At 53.7% G+C, this 20,549-nt stretch overlaps 2 protein-coding genes across 2 annotated transcripts in view; both read left to right on the top strand.

Moving 5' to 3' along the window:
* The window catches only part of LOC129785712 (hydrocephalus-inducing protein-like), a 32,607-nt gene extending 17,773 nt beyond the window's left edge, over positions 1–14,834 (top strand). Inside the window, exons 22-41 of the mRNA XM_055819008.1 lie at positions 202–404; positions 583–765; positions 1,010–1,129; positions 2,474–2,633; positions 2,738–2,910; positions 3,422–3,620; positions 4,482–4,581; positions 5,458–5,557; positions 6,054–6,222; positions 6,503–6,741; positions 7,065–7,179; positions 7,821–8,067; positions 8,246–8,610; positions 9,219–9,370; positions 10,332–10,524; positions 11,066–11,174; positions 11,760–12,023; positions 12,599–12,744; positions 13,082–13,303; positions 14,487–14,834. Coding sequence (XP_055674983.1) covers positions 202–404; positions 583–765; positions 1,010–1,129; positions 2,474–2,633; positions 2,738–2,910; positions 3,422–3,620; positions 4,482–4,581; positions 5,458–5,557; positions 6,054–6,222; positions 6,503–6,741; positions 7,065–7,179; positions 7,821–8,067; positions 8,246–8,610; positions 9,219–9,370; positions 10,332–10,524; positions 11,066–11,174; positions 11,760–12,023; positions 12,599–12,744; positions 13,082–13,303; positions 14,487–14,642 — 3,615 coding nt within the window. The 3' untranslated portion in view covers positions 14,643–14,834. The remainder of the gene's footprint in view (positions 1–201; positions 405–582; positions 766–1,009; positions 1,130–2,473; positions 2,634–2,737; positions 2,911–3,421; positions 3,621–4,481; positions 4,582–5,457; positions 5,558–6,053; positions 6,223–6,502; positions 6,742–7,064; positions 7,180–7,820; positions 8,068–8,245; positions 8,611–9,218; positions 9,371–10,331; positions 10,525–11,065; positions 11,175–11,759; positions 12,024–12,598; positions 12,745–13,081; positions 13,304–14,486) is intronic.
* A 604-nt stretch (positions 14,835–15,438) lies between these two features.
* Positions 15,439–19,669, top strand: LOC114011116 (hydrocephalus-inducing protein homolog). Its single transcript, XM_055819161.1, has 3 exons — positions 15,439–15,656; positions 17,653–17,877; positions 18,341–19,669. The coding sequence occupies exons 1-3, from the start codon at positions 15,654–15,656 to the stop codon at positions 18,620–18,622; spliced, it is 510 nt and encodes a 169-aa protein (XP_055675136.1). The 5' UTR covers positions 15,439–15,653; the 3' UTR covers positions 18,623–19,669.
* The last annotated feature ends 880 nt before the right edge of the window (positions 19,670–20,549 follow it).

Raw genomic sequence — 20,549 nt, 5'->3', positions numbered from 1 at the left:
TCGCCTTGCCTTGAGGTCCTGGGCAACGAGAGTGTTGTAGGCAAAACAAAACCTGATGAGGAAGACCAAGTCCCTGGGCAGATGCGGTTGTTTATTTAGTGCTTCCCCTAATTGTTAACAAACCCACAGCTTGCTTTCCAGGAGGGGGATGTCTCGGGGCAGGTCTCACCTCTCTGTTTTCTCCCTCCCCTTGTGGCTCAGACCCGAGAGGAGCAGGTCGCCCCTGTGAGGAGCCAGTTGAGCAAGGAGAAAGCTGCGGGCAGCTGGGAGGCTGCGAGGGAGAAGCAGAGCTCCGGTCAGGGCAGGAGATGTCTCCAGAGGCTGAACAGGGAAGCACCCACATCTTCTCCTGGGGCGCACCAAAGCGGCGAGGACACGGTCCCATCCCTGCCGAGACATGTCAGGTGAGCTGAGGGCTGAGGAGATCGCTCTGCTTTGCGGCCACCCTGCCAAGTGAGGTCTGTCATCCCCAGCTCCTCAGGGCCCCTCTGTTGGTGCCTCCGTGGGATGGCAAGTCCACAGCCCTCCTCCTTGTCTTGTTTGCTCATTAGCCATGTCTGAAGCCCCCTCTTTAACTGCCAGGCTGAGCAGCTGCCGGTGGATAGTGCCTGCCCGCGGCGAGGTGGAACTGAAGGTCCACTTCAGCTCCACGGTGCTGGGCCAGTTTGAGCAGACGCTGCGTTTCGAGATCCTGGGGACAAAGCGACTGTACCAGCTGCCCTGCAGGGGCACCTGCCTGTACCCCACCATCAGCCAAGACCCACGGTAAGGCTTGCCCCTGGGAGCCTCCCACGCTGCTCCCCCCTGGGCTCAGAGCCAGGGCTGCCCCTTGTACCCCGGTGACCTTCTGGCTCGGGCAGAGCGTGCTGCCTGAGCCGCCCAGCATCTTGTCCCATGCCTGGAGCTGGGAATACTGGTACCGCAGCCACCAGTAAGGGTTACGGCTTTCTGACCAGGTTTTCTACTTGGAGCATCTCACGGCTCCTCATTCCCTGTTTTCTCTGCCCAGGCTGGTGTTTCCCCACCGAAGGAAGAGCAAGGCAGACGACGACATTGTCTTCAAGCAGTATGTCACGGAGACGGGTGTCTTCCACTTTGGACCGCTGCTGTGTGGGAAGTCAAGAGACTGGTACGTGCTCCTCGCCCTGAGCGAGCATCCTGATGCGCTGCCTGCGCAGCATGGGACGTTGGGGTGGCACCTCCAGGGCCTCGTGCTGTCACGGACACGTCTGGGGACGAGCCGTCCCAGAGGCACAGTTCAGGGCAGGCCCAGGTGGAGACCTGCCTGGGAGATGCAGGGGGCTGAAGGGCCACAGATGTGTGAACTTGAGCAGATGATGGGCAAGTGAGTCCTGGAGGAGCAGGGGAGAGACGGAGCCGATCTTCCTCCCTGGTGGGTGCCGTGGTGGCCAGAGCCATGTGCTGCTTCCAGCCTGAAGGTCACTTGGAGCAGCTTGTGTCCCCCCGCCACATCTCAGCTTCGCCACCTATGAAATGAACTTTATGGTGTTTTTTTAAAGTGCTTTGAGCTCTACAGGTGGACTGAACAAGCAATTATTCTGCTGATGGTTTTGTAAAACATTCATTCCATTTGTAATATTAGTAAGGCCTTATGATTCGACCTGCCGATATGGGGGCGCGGGGGATCTGCAGAGGAATGAGAATGGAAATTCTGTTTCCCTGTCCTCAATGCTGGACAAAGTCTGCCTGAAAAAGTTGCCATTGTAGCTTCTGGCGCATTTTCTATTTTTAACATAGCTTTTTTTTTTTCAATATTAGAAATTAAGTTCTCCTCTTCATGGGAGCTCTGGAGAGCTAGTGGTATTTTGACAACCCAAGCAAATGAAATCAAAACAGTTCAGAAACCAAAAGAGGATCTTTAGCCAGGCTGATGCGTAGCCTTGGGTTTCTGTTTGCGCTTTTTAACCCTTTAACTCCAAAATCTGCTCCATACCCGAGGGAAGGGACGTTTTTTAAATTCAGCATTCCTCTTGGGAATGAATCCTCTCTATTTCCTTCCCTCAGACCTTGAGCTAACCTGTGAAATACAAGGCAATCTCGTGACTGTTTTGGAAGACAAAAGCTAAACTATTTTTAAAAGCTCTTTCCAAGAGCATTTCTTTATACCCTGCAGGGAAGGAAACCCAACAAAGAGGGGGAGAACCCACGTGCCTGCAGTACCTCTGGTTTTCCAGGTGTCTTTGAATTTCTATTTTGTAAAATGCTCTTTAAGTGGCCTGTGCATCATCACGTGTCTGGGCTGGAGGCACCAAGTACAGGGGTGGACATCAAAGTAACGCAAGGATGGACACACATAGCATCCAGTGTGCCCCTGAAAATGATCCTTTTTCTTGGCCTGCTTGTTGGAACATGGTCTTGCAGTGCAGCCTCCCGCTGCCAGGACACGACGCTTTCCTTGGTGTGGGATGAAGGCGATGGTCTCCTCTGCAGCCTTTTCCCCTTTTGTGGACAGGTACAAGGCGCTGGACTATCCTAGCAACTGTGAGACGATAACCATCCTCAACGTCACCCCCTTGGAAGTAGAGGCGCATTTCTCCTTTGAGCGCGATCTCAAGGCGGACACGTTCCTTGTAGAACCTCCTAGCATGAGGCTGAAACCGAACGAGAAGCAGGTAGGGGACAGCAGGTAGGGCAGGCACTGGTGTAAGTGCCCAGGAGCCATTCCTCCTGCTCACTGAGTGCTCTTCTGTATTTCTTGTTTCGGGGACGGGGCTAGAAGCTGAGCATTTGGGCGTACCCCACTTCAGCTGGTCTGGTGGAAGACAAGCTCGTCTGCCGCATTAAGGAGAACCCAGAGCCGGTGGTCTTCCCCCTGTGCTGCCAGGGGGTGCAGGTGGAGCTGGGGGTCAGCCCCGAGCACGTGCATTTCAACAGGCTGCTTCTGCACAGGTCAGTCATCCCACGGCCCCTCTGCTGGGGCGGGTGCTGTCGGTGAGCTCCCCTTCGGCCTCTCTGGCTGGCTGCATGGCCCTTCAGGCTGGATGTTGGGCTGGCGTCCCTCTTTCTGCCAGCAGTTCCCGGTCTCTTGCTCACCGTTCCTTGCTGGCTTGGTTCTCCCAGGACAGCCACAAGCTCTGTAGCCCCCAGCAACGTGGTGCAATGGGCATCTTGATTCATTTGTATCTCGTCTGCCGGTTCGGAGAGCAGTGCAGTTGCTCCTCCTTATGTCCCTTCTGTTGGATACACCGTTAGCACCCAGCCCTTCCCCAGGACCTCACCTCTGAGACTTGTGAAACAGAGAAAACATTTAACTAATGTTATGGATACTATAAATACTGGATGTGTATAGATAAAGATAGATATATAAACTAATGCATAGGGCTGTTCCAAGATGCATTCAATTGCAAGGCCTATCCTGACCATCGAGCAGCTGGTGCAGGGTGTCTTTCCGCCTCTGCAGGGAGGACAGCAAGACCCTGGTCCTGCGAAACAGCACCCTGCTGCCTGTGGCCTGGCGGCTCTGTGGGCTGGAAAACCTGGGCGAGGACTTCTCCGTGTCACAATGCGAGGGCATCGTTGGTCCACGCACGGAGTTTGACGTGCATCTGTATTTCAAGCCCACAAAGGCTCTCAACATTAAGAAGAAGATCCGACTGGAGGTGAGGGGGACTGTGCCCTCCCTGGCAGGGCAACGTGATCTTCGGGGTGGAGGCTGTGCTTGAAGGGTTCCCTGCAAAGAGGGGGACAAAGGATGAGCCTTCCTGAGGTTCCTTTCTACCCGCATCGCCGGGGGGGCAGGCCCTTAGCAGCAAGGAACTTGCTCTTATAGCTGAGCTTCAGGGGGCATGTGTGCTGCTGGGCCAGGAAGAGCTGCACCTGAGGGACACAAGGCTGCTGTGACCCCAACTTCTGCTGCCTCAGCCTGGGTTCACCAGAGCACATGGTGCATCCCTGAGCATCTGCGTCAGCCCAGACAACCAGGCGCTGTGTCCTGAGCGCACGTTACAGCCACCTTGCCGCTGTGCGTGGTTGAATGCTGTTGTTCGGCTGTCCAGACCTCGGCGTGCTCCCTGCGCCCATGCTGGAGCCTGTCCGGGGCTCTTAACAGAGAGCAACAAGCTGTCACCCTGGGGTTTTGTTCCCCCTGGTTTGGGGGCTGCACTTCAGTGAGGATGCTGGGTGATTGAAGAGGAGAGGGTTGAGGATCAATGCCACCTGCTCTGGGACACCTCACAATTCTTGAGGTTGTTTTTCCATCGCTGTGTCTCCCCGGGTGCTTCCGCGGCAGCACTCCCTGCTGAAGGAGTGCCGAGCTGGGCTGGTAGGGCTTCTTACTGCAGCAGCATCTCGCTGGGTCAGCCCGTGAGATGAGCAGGTTGGGAGAGTTTGGGAATCCACAAGTGCTTGTCAAGCAGGGTAGGCCATGGTGGAAGCAGCTAGCAGAGACAAGGACTCGTACGTTGTCTACCAAAAGAATTTAAGAGAACGGTCTAAGCAGTGTTCGTTTCTTGCTGCCTCAGGTTTCAGATGCAGAAAACATCCTGGGGATTGTCCAGGCTGAAAATATCCGCATTTCTGCAGAGGGCTATGATGTTGCTCCAGTCATCGACATTCCTAAAGGTCAGTGAATGCCCCAAAACAAAGCAGTCTGGGTGTGTTGCCTTGCCTTGGCAGGTGAGCAACCAAAGCGCTTGGGATGGGGTAGCATGCAAGCGTGGCCCGGTCACATAAAGCGCGTATCCTGCAAGTTGAGTGGAGTGAAGGGCTGTCAGGGCACAGCCAGCCTCGAGTCTCTCGCCCCTGAGCTTTGCAGTGTGCAGGTTGGTCTGGGGGCTTAGAAACAACAGCGATGTGAGCGAGCAATTGGCAGCTCCTGAGGGCTCAGCAGGGCACATAAAGTTGTTGGATCAGTGCTTGGAAGCAAGAAGGCAGAAACCCAGCTCCTCACCTGCTAAACCCTGCAGATACTCTCCGAGTAAGAACAGCAAGGGCAGCAAAGTAGCTAAAGAAAATTTCCAAGAATGGAAACTTGCTGAGAAGGGTTTGGGGCTGCCTGAGAACTCCAAGTGTCATAGAACAGTTTGGGTTGGAAAGGACCTCAAAGATTGTCTTGTCCCAACCCCCCTGCCATGGGCAGGAACACCTTCCACTAGCCCAGGTTGCCCCAAGCCCCGTCCAACCTGGCCTTGAGTGGGGCAGCCACAGCTGCTCGGGCAGCCTCTGCCAGTGCCTCGCCACCCTCACAGTGAAGAATTTCTTCCCAACAGCTAATGTAATTCTCCCCTCCTCCAGTTCAAAGCCATTGCCCCCTGTCCTGTCACTACAGCCCCCCAGGAAACACCTGTCCCCACCTTTCTTATAAGCCCCATTTCAGTATTGAGAGGCCAATTGAAATTCGCCTGGAAGTGTTGAAATATCCGTCTTGTCACTTGGTGTGGTCTGTAGCAGCTCACTAATACTCCCCGTTTCTTGCCTGGCTCTGCGGGTTTTCTGCAGGTGCAGGTGGCACCGTGGATTTTGGAGTCCTGAAAGTCCTGGATGATGCAAAGCAAGTGCTGACTCTGAGGAACAAGGGGAAGTACGAGATTGCGTACAGGTGGGTCCAGCTGCCTGGTCTGTGAACGTGTGGTGCCACCATCTGCCCAGGCCTGCCTTCTCCTCCTGCCCTTGGCTAGAACCGCTTCCCGTGCTGGCTGCCTCGTGGTCTGGTTCAATAAAAAGCCCGGGCTCCCTAATCTCAAAGACTTTAAGGGAGAGTGCAGCCCCACACCAGCAGTCCTTCACAGCTGAGCAGGAACCAGAAGGAGAGACCCTGAAATTGAAGCCACTCACTGCTGAGATCCATTGCCTTCCTCTGAGGGGCAGCTCCTTTCTCTTTATGACTCTTTAAAGGAGGGGATGAGAAAATTGGGTGTCGAGGTTAGTTTGCAACACTCGTGATGGTCTGCACTCTGTCAAGATCTGAGATTCCCCAAGCAGAGCTGGACTCTTTCCCTTTTAATTTTTTTATGGTCTTATGTCAAGTCCTGGCTGTGCCGGTGGCACTTGTGGTTTTAACTGCAGAGGTCTTTGTTCCTTCCCTTTCTCCCCAGTTTCCAGCTGAAGGCTGCAGGCACCACCATACCAGACCTGGCAAGCCACTTCACTATCCAGCCGCAGAAGGGCCTGCTGGCTGCCTCCGGGCGCCCTGTGCAGGTCCAGGTGTTCTTCCACCCCAAGATGGAAATGAGTATCGAGGACAAACCCATCCTGCACTACCAGGTGAGCTGCCCCAGCCAGGCAGTGGTGGCACAGCACGTCTTGGGAGCGTGAGCAGGACAGGTGCCTTCTGGAAGGAGGGCTTTTAGCTGGGTAATTCTCGTAGGTGACAGCAATGTCTCAGAAAACATTTGTGATGCTTCCTAAGCAGAGCTGAAAGTCTGGCGCTGGAGGAGGCGTTGAAACAGGGAGGATGAGCTGATTGGGACCTGGGATGGGATCGGGGAACAGAGCCAAAGGCTGGCCTCTTTGCTGGTTTTACCAAGCCCTCCTCTGGCTGCAGGTGATGGAGCCCAGCATCTGCGGAGGAGGCGAGACCGTCGCCGTCATCCCAGTGAGGGTGTCGGCGAAAGCTGTGTTCAGCAAGTACAGCATTCACCCCGCCTCGCTCATCAACTTCGGTGCCATGGTGAAGGGCAGCAGGAAAACCTGCACCTTCATGCTGGAGAACAAAGGCAGCCTTGACTTTAAATTCCTCATCTACCGAGCAGACCAGGACGCATCCAGATTGCAAGAGAAAAGGTGAGAGAAAACCTGCACCACCTGTCCTGCCTGAGGAGGCACGACAGCGTGGCTGGTGTGTGACAGGCAGCCCAGACACCTGGGTTATTGTCCAGTTCACGTCACCTGCTTGTGAACAGGGAGTGGAAAAATGCCTCAGTGTCCCCGTGTGTTGGGCAAAGCTGGTGATACAGCTGAGCTGTCCGTAAGCTGCAGGAGGTGCCGCCGGGGGCTGCGAGGGGCAGGGAGGCTTTCCTCGGTGGGGAGGGGAAGGTCAGCTTTGGCTTCAGAGGAAGACGGGGTGGGGGCTCAGCGTGATGGATGTTTCTGCTTTCTCCTCTTAGTGGATGTCAAATGAAATCTGCCCACTCTGACAAGAGTGAGAACTTACACCAAAGGACTTCCTCAGCCAAGAAAAGCAAGCGCTCGCTGCAGAAGGTTGCCAACCCCTTCATGCAGGTGGGTGGCTCCCACTCCCCAAGACACACTGCTGTGGGTGCTGTGAGAGGACGCTGATGGGGGCTCATCACCATGGGATGGGACATGGTCTGCATGATGGAGGTCTGTCATCTCCCAGCCACAAGCAGAGGCAGGAGCTGCTCAGTTGCACTGACAGTCCCGTGCTCCGGCTCAGACTTGGAGTTGTGGGGTCAAGAGAGACGAGCAGGTCCCGTGTTTGGTGGCTGCTAGCCAAAATAGGTCTGTGAATACCACAGATGTGGGCACGTTCCTGTTTGAAGTCCCAGTCCATAGATACCAGATGACCTTGTGTTTTCGTCTTCCCAGTCCCTCTCTTCCCTCCCATCACTTCTCACAGTTATTTCTGCTCTCCTGTTTTACCCCTGAGGCTGGAGGATCCCAGCTAGCACCTTCACCTTTTACACCCAAACTCCTTCCTCTGTGCCAGCCAGGACAGGCCTGCGGCTCCTCCTGGCTTGTCCCTCTCCTCCTGGGGCTGCCTCTGGGCCGTGGAGTCATCCCTCCCTGCCCTGGGACTGGGGGCTCGGCCTGGCTGGAGGCTGAGCAGTGGCGTACTCCTTGCTGGGGATGCTCAAGGCTGGGCTGCTGGACATCAGCCTCTCCTGGGACTCTTTCTGCAGGCTTGCATCACTCTAGGCATGTTCACGGTGTACCCTGGCTTTGGTTCCATCCCTCCTGGGGGCCAGCAGATGATCACGGTGGATTGCTCTGCGGAATCACTGGGGACGTGCGAGGAGCACCTGCGCATCGATATCAGTGACAGAGACCCCCAGGACAATCCCCTCGGCATCCCCTATACCCTGCTGGCTGAGTCCTGCCTCCCAGGTACGCCCCGTCCACAGGTTCCCGCAGCCAGACCTGCTGCTGGTCAGCACCTAAACTTATGCTTGGTTAGAGAGGCGCCCTGACCTTGAAGCTAAACCCTAAAATCCTCAGAGGTTCCAGTTCTTTTCAAGTCAGCCAGCGGGGAGAGGCTGGGAGGGATGCATGGAAGGATAAAAGGAAAGCAATACTCCTTGACTGGGACTGAGCTCCATCCTCGCAGCCGACTCCCCGCCCAAGGCTGGGTTTTGCAGTGACCTGGGCAAAAAGGTTTTATCAAGCCTTCCGAGAGGCCAGCAGGGTCCCGAGAAACTCAGCAGGAATTCAGCATTCAGCCCTCCCTCTGCTCTGCTCGCAGTATTTGATGACATCGAGTCCATCTTTGAGGAGCATCGAATCTGCAGCAACGTCAACCTCTGCCAGACCCTGCAGACGGTGCGAGACAAGGGTGTGTATGTCAGAGATGAGAACAAGTTTATCTTCACCGATGTTCGGGTTGGGCACCGGGCCACAGCTCGCTTCAAGATCCACAATGTCAACAAAGTCCCCTGCAATGTGGTCCTTTCCATCAAACCCGTCGCCGGTGAGGTAAGAACAAGAGGCCAGGGTGACCGTTGCTCTTTACAGGCTGCGCTGCCTTGTTCTCCAGACTCGCTGCTTCCTCTTGCCCGCACTAGTCCAGCTCCGTGCAGGTCAGGCTGCAGGGGGGAGCAGCAGTGCCAGGGTGGCAGTTCTGAATTTGGCACGTCTCGAGCAAGGCTTTGGCTCGCCGCTCTGGGTCTTTGGTGGGAGACCCAAACCCTTCTGCACATCTCTTGGAAGCCCGCTCGGAGGGGGCCTTTACTGGCCTGACGTGCCTGGGCTCAAAGCAGACCATTCCCTCAGGCTCCCTGGCCTTTTCCTTCTCTTTAAAGGCCAGTTTGAGGTTAGTCGCGGGGTTTCTGTGCAGTGCCCCCCTCCCTTGTGTGCTGGGGTGGCTGCCCAGTGCTCAAAGCCAGCTTTTGCGCTCCTGGGCTCCCTGTGCAAGGTCAGCACCGCTTTGGAGTCACCCCCTGCGATGGAAGGAGCCTGCCCGGGGCAAGCAGGAAGGGAGACACGCTGTCTGGGGCTGTTCCCGCTGACGCCTATAAGAATAAGACTGCGTAAAAACACTGAAGGATGTTTTCTCCTAACAGGGCTCTGTGGGTTCCCCCAAGTTTCACAGCCCCATCAGTGAAATTTTCAAGGTGGATCCCGTTCGGATGTGCGTGCCCAGCTGCTCCCACGCCTTTGCTACGGTGACCTTCACTCCACAGATGATGCGGAGCTACCAGTGCACTTTTGAGGCTTCCCTCGGTGTCCTGGCGAGGTAACTCCCCCTGTGAAATCTGGGCGGGGGGACCTGCCTGATGGCTGCCCCTCCTCTGGGAGGACCCCGACCTCTTGTTAACCCTGATGCTCTCGGTAGCCTTAGGCAGAGTGCTTGGCATTAGAGAATAGAGGAGGCGGTAACTACTAGACAGAGTAGAAGGAGAAGGGGTTATAGCTTAGCCCCTGCGAGTGACTGTGAAGACAGTGCAGCATTTGGCAGCCAACTGGGAGTTAGTGAATCCGAAAGAAATGGAGATGTGCGACTGTTGAGCTGGGGCTTTCCAAGGACAAAGGTTTAGATGAAGCCGTTTCTGTGCCAGCCAGCCAGCGTGCATTATTTCCTCCTTGTTTCTGTGAAAATGAGATGATTGTATGTGATTACCTGGGGTATGTTAAGCTATTCTCTGTCAAAGGAGCGACTGGAGCCCTTCTAAAAGAGGAGCCCAGTTCCCCTGTCCTGGGACGTGCGTACCAGGGCCCTGACCGGCTCTTCCCCAGCCGTTTAGTGGCTGAGTCAGGACAAGTCAGCTTTCTGCTCTAGTACGCAATTCCTTTTTTAGCGTCCTTGGAAATAATCATTACTGATGGTGCTATTTGTTTTTCCCTTCTTGCTTTTATACTATTTCCATGCTGCGCTCATGCTTTTTACATGTGTCTCATATCATCGCAGCCAGTGAATTTGGCATGTCTCACCTGTCGCCTCATTATTTACCTGCTGTGCTGCGTGATTCGATTCAGTGACATGTTCTTTAACTGCTACTCTGGAAGGCTCTGGCTCTTCAGAGCTCTTGTGAATGGCCCTGATCGGACTGGGAGAAGGGGGGTGGAGGAGACCTGTGTCGTGGGGTACAGGAGCACCAGCCAGGGAAAATGCAGTGGGTGGCCCCTGCTTTGTTGCTTGCCAGGTGGGAAATTGGTTAGTGCCGGCCGTCATGATTTCTCCTCTGCCTTTCCTGCAGCCCTGCAGCAATTAAAGCGCAAAGCCTGACCTTCCGTGTCAGTGGAGATGGGACTCTGCCTCGGGTGACAGTCCTGCGCCCGGTACTTCACAGTAAGAGAGGGAACCCTCTGCTGGTCTTTAAGAAGCTGTTGCTGGGTGATTCACAAAAACTCCCTCTGGTCCTTCGTAATGGTGGCACCCTACCTGTCCAGGTGAGGACCTGCTCAGGGAATGCTCTGGTCTGGGAACAAGTGCTTGTCTCGTGGAGAAAAGGTCCCAGGAAACATGGCAGACCTGGAAACAGCTCTCAGAAATTCTTTTTAAGCAAATGACTGACTTGTAATTTCCGGGAGGAGAGTTCCTCTTGCAAATGCGATTTTTCTGACCAGCCTATCCTTTTCAGTCAAATACAATGCAAGAAAGTTGGTGGGGTGTTTTCCCCCCATCTCTTTTCTCATGCTTTGATTCTTGGGTGGGCACGTGTGATGTCCTAGTTGCATTAGATTGTATTTGATCCCATTTTACTACACTTGAATGAAAAATTCTGTTCATTACTTTTGTATCCCAACGCCTCTGAACACTTCTTTTTTCTGTCTAGTTTTACTTGAACTTTGTAAGTTTAGCTAAGAGCTGTGTTTGAAGCGGGGACGCATGCTGGATGCCCCGTGCTGGACCAGCACCAGTACGGTGCCAACCCACGTGTCACCCTGTACCCACACCAGTGTGGTTGTGCTCTGTGTTCCTTTTTCTCAGTTGACGATAGACCTGTTGGATGAAGTGGGAGTTTTCTTCTTGAAAGCCAGGCCCACCACACAGTGCGTCTACCAAGCTGGGGGCGTGAAGGAGGACTCTCCTGCAGGAGGTAAATCCTGTCAGTGTGAAGCGCGGTCATCCACACAGGGGAGAAATGTGTGCCCTGCTCTTGGCTTGGCCAAGCAGCCGCCAAATGTTAGATGTTGTTTCTTTGCTGGGGCTCTCTGTACCCCCAGCTTTTCATGTGGACTCTGTGCAGGGCTTCCTCCTAGAAAGTGGTTGGAAGTTTTTTCTGTTCCTCTGGACATGGTGGGTTGAGTTGCGGGGGCCTATCACCACTTCAGCGGACCATCTGAGGTCTTTGCTGCATGTGGGAGTAGCAGCCTGAATGGAGGCAGCCCCTGAGCCCACAGCCAGCCAACAGAAGCCAAACCCATTCTTTGGCTCAGCTTTACGTGTGGCAGGAGCTGACTGACTGCAGTTTGAGTGAGCACTGGGTGTTAACCTGTGTTTAAGACACTTCAGCAGTGATACGCGTGGTGCCATCGTAGCCTTGTGAACATATGAGGATGGTCTGGCACCATTGGTGGGAGAACCTGTGCTTGGAGGCAGCTGGGTTTCAACCCCTTACGCCCCACGGAAATATTTCAGCGGTACAGCTGTATCACTTGTCACTGATTTCATTGCTGTGCAGAGAGAAAGCCTCACACCGCTCTCCTGGTCCTGCTCCGTGGGGAATTAGCAGAGTTTGACGTGCTTTTCAAACCCACCCTGGCCCAACGTGTGGAAGGCAGGATCCACCTGTCAGTGGTGAACAACCCGTATGAGGAGACCGACATTCAGCTGGTGGGCGAAGGCTACGAGGATGACTTCACGCTAGATAACATCCACGGACTGGTGGCAGACAGTGAGGAGGAGGAGAATGCTGAGGGCAATCTAGAGGAAGACGTAATTGAGGGTAAGAGAGGAAAGGCTGCCAGGGTGGATCAAGGAACAGGAAAACAGACGTTTCTGCTCACCCTGTGCCGCGCACCTGCGGTCCAGCTTCAGCAGCCAGATCCTGCTGCCTTTTGTAGCCTGCAGAGGCTTAAGAGGCAGCTTGAGAGCAGAAGAGAAGATCTTCTGTCAAGGGAGAAGCTTGCAGGCTAGCAGGGAAGGGTCAGAGATACCCACGTTCAGCTGGGTATCTCCAAAAGGAGGGCTGCCAGCCCATGGTGTGCTGTGGAGAAGAAGCCCATGTCTAATGATTTGTGCCCTCGATATACGCAGCCTGTGCTGTCGCCCCCTGACCTGGCGGTCTGGGAGCGTGCTGGCTCTGTGCAGAGGGGCAGTGCATGCTGTGCTGCGTGGCTCTGCACAGCCACAGGTTTAGGGATGTGGCAGGGTGTTTCCATGGAAGCGGTAGGATGAGGAACTGCATCTCCCCAGGGAGGAAGGCTCGGAGCAAGGAAGAGTTGGCCACGCCTGTCTCTGTGGATGTGAGGGGGGTGGATGGACCTCAGGCACACTGAGACCTCCTGCTCTCATTCCTAGCAGCTGCCAGAGTGAATCACATCCCGTTCGGGGACTGTCACATCGGGAAACCCTACAGCGTGACCTTCACCATCACCAACCGCAGCAGGACGGAGGCGATGCGGTTTGAGTGGCTGGCAGACACCCCATTTCACTTCTCCCCCAAGGTGAGTTTGGATGGCTCTGCCTTTTCCCATTGCTCCAGCCCTGCCCGGCGGGTTCCCAGGAGCTGGCAGGGAGTCACCACGTACCGGTGAGAGCCTGTTTCAGTGCCACAAAGGAGCTGCAATCCCTGGCTTAGCTGGCATGGGGCTGTCAACCCCACAGAAAAGGCTCAGTGTTACAGGAGGTGGCATCTTTTGTATTTTCCTCTGTCAAACCTCAGATGAATACACAGTAAGAGGCAGATTCCTGGCACAGCTGCTCACCACATCGATCTCTTTGCTGTCAGTCCTGCCCTTGCTAGTGATTCCAGTTTGGTCTTGGCTCTCTGGTTCTCCCTAGGTGGGACACCTCCATGCTGGCTGTGCTAAGGCCATCACAGTGACCTTGAAATCGGATGTCGCGGTCACCTTCAAAATGCACCCTGTGAAGTGCAAGGTGGCTAGGATCACCTTCCCACTGCCGCCGGAGCAGATTAAAGACTGGGATGACTGCCTGCGCACCATCAAGTGGGTGGATACCACCATGAGGGGCCCAGGAGCCACGTGGCCTGTGAAGAAGAAGGTAAGAAACGCAAACAGGAAAAGCTAACGGAGCTGCTACAAAAAAACCCTGGCAGGCCACCATCTCTGCTGGCTGAGCAGCTCCTGCGTCCTCCTGACGTTTAATCCATCCGTGAGGTTCACCCGCAGTGCGTTTTGGGGGAGAGGCAGATGCAGTGATCTGTGACACCAACACAAAATGGGGAGGTCTTTTGACAACACACGTTTAGCCACGTGCAAACTACCGGCCTCTGCCAAAAGCTGAAGTGTTGCAACCTGTGTTGAACGGGAGGGCACATTTTATGATTTTATCACGTTTTGTGGTGTTAAAATTTCTTCATCGACTTCAGTGCATTTCACCAACAAGGAGTTTAAGGCACTGCACTCTGACTCTTGTTTTGGAGTGGAGAGCCACACTAGTGCTCTTCTGTGTGCGCTGGCCAGCCCACCGGCACATGGTGGGTGAGCTGTCAGCTCTGCCTACACCAATAGCAGAGATTTTGGTGGTGGTGCCCATGTTGTGTGGGATGTCTCATTGTGGAGCAGCCCGGGCGCTGCGTGGCAGTCGTGCAGCAGTCTGGAGAAGCATCGCTCCAGAAACTGCCCCACACACGTACCTGGAGTGACGGTTCTTCCCTGGTTTCTGAGCCTTTTTAAGACCTGTAAACCACACAAAACACAGCAGCAGCAGCAGTCGGAGGCTTCCCTAGTGAGTTCGTCCCCATTCCAAAATGCCCGTCCCCAGCCCTCACCAGCGTGGCTGTTGCCCCACACATGGTGTCTGGAAAGCACCTCCCGCTAAGACAAGAGGGAAAAGGTGCTTTCTGGTTTGGTTCAGTCTTGGGGTTCTCCATCCACAGACCTCCCACAGGGGAACTTAATCCTAATTTAGAGGCCTGCTGGATCTGTAGCGGGCCATGAAAAAGGTCTGACACTCTACAGGGTTGAAACACAGGGACAGGTACCTATGACCTAGTCTTTGTCCCCACGGGTGTATTCCCAGTCATGGACATGATTATGGTGTTCAGTCAGTAGAAACAAACACTGTAATGGAAGAGTTAAATTTTGTCACCTTCCCGGGGAAATAAATGGGAATGGTCCTTTCTAGCCCCTGTACGTGGCTGATCTTGGAGGCCAAAAGCCTCCTCTTGCTCAGCCGGGCTTTCTAGGCTCTGCTCAGTGATTCTTCCCTTTCCTGTTTGGAGGTGATCGAGACAGACCCAGAACCAGCTCACACTGTCCTGGAGGAGAGCAGCCATGAGGTGGAGCTTTGCCTCAGTGCTGTTGTCGACTACGCTGAGCTCAAGCTGGATACGGACACGATTCAAGGAAGTTCAAGGAGACCTTGCTCTTCCAGATGAGGACATTCACGTGAGAGCCAGAGGCCAGGCAGGGACCCGTGCGTGGGAGCTGCCTTTGCCCAGGGCTGACCCGGTGCCTGCTTCGCCGGAGCCGTGCCGTGCTCTCTGGTGGACTCTGCTTCTCCTTCTACTCGTGGTCCGGTGAAAATAAAGGCAATAAAGTGCCAATAAAGGCAAAAAAATAAACACTGACGTGTTTATTGCTTGGCCACTTAATAAACCTCTTCTAATTTCTAACTGGGTGATTAGCCCTGGCAGGGGGTGGGGGCAGGGGTGTGTGTGCTGCTGCCTGCTGGTTCTGAGGTTTCAGCTTCCACACATCCTGGGCGCCTGGAGAAGCTTCACATGTGGACTCGAGTCCCTTCTAGGGCTTTGTGTTCAGTCTCACCTGCTGTTCTTCTCTTTAAACAAGTCATGTATTGTTTCATCTTGTCCAAGTCCTGGCAGGGTGCTGGGGCCTGCGTATCTGCACGTAAAGCCAAGCAGGAGATGGTGGCCACCATCCTGCCAAGGCGTGCCAGGAAAGGTTCGATTCTGCCATGCCTTTCTGCTGACAACAACCATGGGTTTGCTTCCATTGCGTGTTGCCGGTCCTCATCTGCTCGAGGACAAGTTTGCAGTCAAAATAATGTCAAACTGAGATGTAAAGACCAGAATAAGACCCTTGGATTAAGTCTCCTGGGCGCCATGCCTGCCCTTTCCTCTTTAACCTCCAAACTTTGAAACACTTTGTCTTGGGGCAGCCCAGGGCAGTGGTCTAGATGTGGCAGAGTTGCCTGGGGACAAAGATACTCCTGAGCATCAAGGAAGGGGTGCCAGAAGCTCACCATACAGTGTTACTTTTCTACTTGCTTTGTATTTATTGGTCATTGTCTTTTCACTCCTCCTTCTTGCTTTTCACTTTCCTGCTGTCCAACACAGGGAATGTGGCCCTGGAATACAACTGGATGGCGGCTGTGGAGGACGAAAGGGCATTGAGCCACACTGGGGAGCTGCTTCCACCCAGCCTGGATGGTAAGGTGCTGCCTCAGTGTGGCAGCTAGGCATGCCCGGGGTGTCTCAATTGGTAGCTGAGGGCATGGGGAGAAGAACATGCCACTTCACCCCAAAACACTGATTGCTTTCTCATCCCTGTACTGTCATCCGCTTTCATTGCCATCTTCCCAGCTGCAGCTGGAGACTTTCTCCTTGCCCGCTTTCAGGGCCTTTCAGAGCCTCCTGTGCTTGCTCTGACACGTGTGCTCTGCGCAGGAGCTGACCTGGCTCAGGGGGGAGCCACGTGGTGGATCAGGACCGGCAAGGGGACATCAGGGCACCACTTGGGGAAGTCTCTGAGTCTGGGAAAACTGATGGTGTAACAACGCGTTAGCTGACCTGAGTCACTGTCTCTGTGCAGTCCCCCAGCCCAGGGCGAACGCAAAGTCACTGTCTAAAACGAACCCTCCGAACTCGGGCGCAGGAGTGTTTGCTGCAGGCAGAGACCCTGCTCACAGCAGCTGCCGGAGCCCAGCGGCGGGGCCGTGGCTCGTTAACCTGCGCTAACCTGATTGTGCCCGAGCACATGGTCTCCCTGGGAGCAGCGCGGTTCTGCGGGGAAACCGGGCTCTGTGTCCAAGGGGTCTTACTGGGAAGAGGAGCGCGGAGAGCTGTCAACCCTCGTGTTTCCTAGCACAGGCAGCTTGTCCGATGGTCAGGGTGGCAGAGCCCAGCCAAAGCCCGTCACGCTCCGAGTGTGCTCATCTCCCTCGGCTGTGGGTCCTGGCGTTGGCTCTGCCCCGGCACAGGGCACACTCGTGCTGAAGCCGGGCTGTGCCATCAGCTGTCTGGCCGTCAGTTAGGGAAGCTGGCAAAGGGGAAGGAAGGAAAGGGCGTGAAGAGCAGCGCTGTTCCCCAAAGCCTTCTCTCATCACACACAAGCAAAATTCAGCTCTGCAGGCGAGGCCACGAGGGAGCAGGGCTTAATGCTGTCCCTCATGCTGAGTGCCGAGTCTGGCCGTATTGGGGTGCGAAACAGCACCCGGAAACTTTCCCAGAGGCTGTTACACAGACATCTCTACTGCTAGTTCCTGGACATGGTTTGGGAATGAATGCTGGCCAGAAACTGTTCTGCAGGAGGTTTGCCTCTAGCTTCTCAGTCCTGGAGATGGAGGGAGTTTAACAGTGTGGATTGAAGCAGCTGACTTCAGTCCTGGCCCCGTTAATTTGCTACCAAGGTGACCAAGGAGTACCTGTTCTATATGGTGACTTTCAAGGCCACCGCCTCAGAACCCATCGGCACTGTTGAAATGACCACCGCTGCTCGGCAGAGAGTGTCTTCCACCGTCAAGGTGGACAACCCTCTGGCTGTCCCGGTGACGTTTGCCATAGGTTGCAGAGTGCCTCACGTCAGTGTTCCCCGGTACTTCACTGTTCCTGCACAGTCGCAAGTTGGAGCAAAGCTCATCTAGTACGCTCTCTTCTCCCTGCAGTCTTTCTGGGAGCCTGTACTCCTGAAGGGTGATGCCCTACATGTACCATCTAGGGCTTCTGTCCGAGGGTGACAGCTCCCACCTACTAATAATCTGTGTGAGAAAATCCCAGGTGGGAATTGCCCTGCACGGGTGGAGTCTGCCACGCTGCCCCTTGTGATAAGCTCCTGTCAGACCTCATGTGGCAGGTCCTTGTGCCTCACGCTCCTTATTTAGCGTGGGTACTTTCAGTCCAGAGTGGCTGCAGGACATGCCCTACCTGACTGGTAGGGTGTTTGCAGCCTGGATTGCGCGGAGGTGTGTGCGGTTGAGGGTGGGAAGCTTCTGCGATACTGCTGGAGGGCTCTGCGCTGTTGGGGACAGTCCCCCAAGGGAACGCTGCCCCAGATGCAGCAAGGCGCTGCCCAGAGAGGGGGGGTTGGAGTAAGGGAAGGTGCTGGGCTGCCTTCCAGCACTGCGTGAGCACGCCAGGGACCCCTTTCCCCAGCCTGGGCCTTCCCCATCTCTGCCTGACCCACTGGTTTTTCCTTCATTCCTCCCAGGCTGATCTTGTCTTTGAGTACCAGCCCCTGAAAACGGGTGAGAGCACGGGGCGCCTGGTGCTCCAGAGCAGCGACTTGGGCTCTTTCTACTACGGCCTGCACCTGAAAGCCACCATGAGCAGGCCAGAGAAGCCCCTCTACTTCTGCACCACACTGGGCTCTAGGCAGACCATCACCACTAAAATAATGAGTTATGCCCAGCAGAAGACCGAGTACCTTCTCCAGGTGACCCCAGCCTGCCCTGGCTGAGAGGCAGCTCCTCCGGCCAGCATCAGCCCTCTGCATGGAGGGATCCTTTGAGGGTGGCCACGTGAGCCCGGGGGTCTTCCCACCAATGCTGGACTTGTCCCCAGCTGGACTGGGGCATGACCCACTTGCAGAGCCCTCTCTGCTGCCTTGTTGGAGCTGCTTTTGCTGGGTCCATGGTACCCAGAATTTTACTTTACACCCCGGTTGTGGCAGTAAGATCTCTTGGGGGTTGGGTGCAGGGTTGTCCCTGCTCGGCACGCCTGGGCAGTCCTTATGGCCATTTCCAGTGGACACTCCCCTGGGGTATGGCGTGGGGGGGACAGGCAGGGGAAAGGGACCCCGGCTAGCATGATGGCAGGGGGGCATTGGTTTCTTCCCCAGGTGCTAGCTCTGCTTTTGTGACCTGCCCCCTCCCGGGTCTCTTCTCTCCCCTGTGCAGACCCACTGCGCCGACTTCCAGATGGCAAAAACCATCAGCGTGGCCCCCGCCAGCCCGGGGGGCTCGGAGGTGAGCGTGGAGGTGACCTACGAGCCCTGCCAGCTGGGCGAAGCCAGGGCTACGCTGCAGCTCTGGTCCCCACTCGGCAGGGAGTACAGCATCCCCCTCTTCAGCCTTTGCATTATCGTGACTGAATTTATTTTGCTACTATCATGGCTAGACTATAGGGATTTCGCATGCGTGGTCTTTCCAGATTTTTCCAATACATTCTGTGGGGTTTAAAATTGCGCATGCGCATGTTCAAAGGCATACACGGATCATTTGTGTGATAAAAGATGGCTGCTGAGTGTCAAGATGAAGTCCCGGACCCATTCCTTATGGCACTATGGCCAAATGACAGGTCCTTGCTTTAAATATCAAGGGACCGTTGATGTCGATTTAGGTCATCATGTACCTTAATTCCCAATTTTTTTCCTTTTTCTGGTCGATAATAGGGAAAAGAAGGGGCATTATGAAGCCTACATAACATGTTTCGCTATCTGTTGTTCAATTAAATGGTTCATATATTTTTTTTTTCAACTTGCCCACTTGTTTAAGGCCTATAAGGAGTGTGTAACTGTCAATCTATTCCCAATACTGTACTCTCTTGTACTATCATAGCACAGAAGTGTGAGTCTCTATTGGAAGAGATTGTTGCCGGAACCCCAAAGAGGGGGATAATGTCATTTAACAATCCCTTTGTTACCTCTCTTGCTTTATTTGTTCGACAAGGAAAGCTTTTTGGCCAACCTGAAAACATATCAGTCATAACTAATAAATATTGGTACCCCCCTTTTCTTGGGAGTTCGGAAAAATCAACTTGCCACTGTTGCCCTGGCTAATTTCCTCTACTAATGTTCCCTAGTTTTATTCTATTTGCTGTATTGGGATTATTGCGTAAACACATTTTGCATTGCTGAGTCGCCTGTTTTATTACAGTATACAAGTTTCGCCCTATCAATTTCTGATTTAGACTTTTATATAAAGTATCAGCTCCCTAGTGAGTCTTATTATGTTCTGTTAGGGCTGTGGTCCATATTAAATTGGATGGTACCACTATACGACCATCCCTCAAATAAGTCCACTTACTTATTTTATCATTCATGTCCTAAATTAGCTTTAAGTTTTCTTTAGAATAGTTTGGCTCCTGATCTGTACTTACAGTTTGGATTTTACCGTCTAGTATTAAGGATAATTCCTCCTTTCCTACCTCCTCTGTTACTCGTCTGGCCTCATGGTCGGCCAGGCAGTTTCCTATTTCCAAATCAGTGCCTCAATGGGTCATCTTATGTTTTTTCTTCCTGGATGACCCTCTTATAACAGAGTGGGCCATCCCTCACATCAAGGTCTGGCACGGCACGTGTTCCCACTGCTCAGCGCCTACTGGGTTGCAGCCAACAGCGGAGCTCAAGATTCTTCTCAGTGGCAAACACAGAGGCCAGCCCAGTCTTGCCCTTGATTGTGGTAGCAGGTACTTGACCAACCTTATTCCTTGTATTTCGTTGTCAATGCAGAGTTTTATCTGCGCATCCCATAACAAGTCACCGTCATGGCAAAACACACAGATTTAACATTAGTAGAACTACTACAGAGTGTATTTTATTTCAGTTTTTCTGCCAATATCCCCCACAGCCTTGCTGACCAAGGGATATTGTTTTATCTGAACTGGGCAAGCCTCCCCCTTACCTTACCATTTTTACTGTAACAGGTAAAGCTTTTTTCACCTTTCCTGGAATTTATTTTCAGATACACCTGGTTAAAAATTTCTTTTACTTCAGGGAGGTCCTCTTTTCCACCTTTTTGTGGAATTAAAGATAAGCTCAAGATTGCAATTACTTGATCATTTTTAACTTTTAGTTTCATTTCTCCTTCTTTAAACGTCTAGATGTTCTAATAAATCTCATCCCAACAAAGATTTTGGTGAATTTGGCATTCTTATTGGTTTCCTTAGTTTGTACTTTAAAGGTTTCAGGATGTTTTCCTGGTGGCCAGCAGCTCCCACAACTGTAACATTTTTTTTTTTTTTTTTTTTTTTTTAACTGAAGTTTAACGCCAAATAAGTTGGTTTTGTATTCACTAAAATTCCACCTCATTTTTCCTAGTCCCTAGTTCACCAGAACCCCTTGCTGGTTCTTTAGTTTAGGGCAATCTCGCTTCCAGTGTCCACTTT

The sequence above is a fragment of the Falco peregrinus genome, chromosome 14, assembly GCF_023634155.1.
Source record: "Falco peregrinus isolate bFalPer1 chromosome 14, bFalPer1.pri, whole genome shotgun sequence".
In the NCBI taxonomy this organism is placed as follows: domain Eukaryota; kingdom Metazoa; phylum Chordata; class Aves; order Falconiformes; family Falconidae; genus Falco; species Falco peregrinus.
This window is presented reverse-complemented; position numbering and strand designations above follow the sequence as displayed.

What these genes read in the sequence shown, in the direction of transcription:
- LOC114011116 (XM_055819161.1), top strand. An exon ending in AGACCGAGTACCTTCTCCAG is followed by an intron (nt 17,878 to 18,340) that starts GTGACCCCAGCC and finishes TCCCCTGTGCAG; the next exon opens with ACCCACTGCGCCGACTTCCA.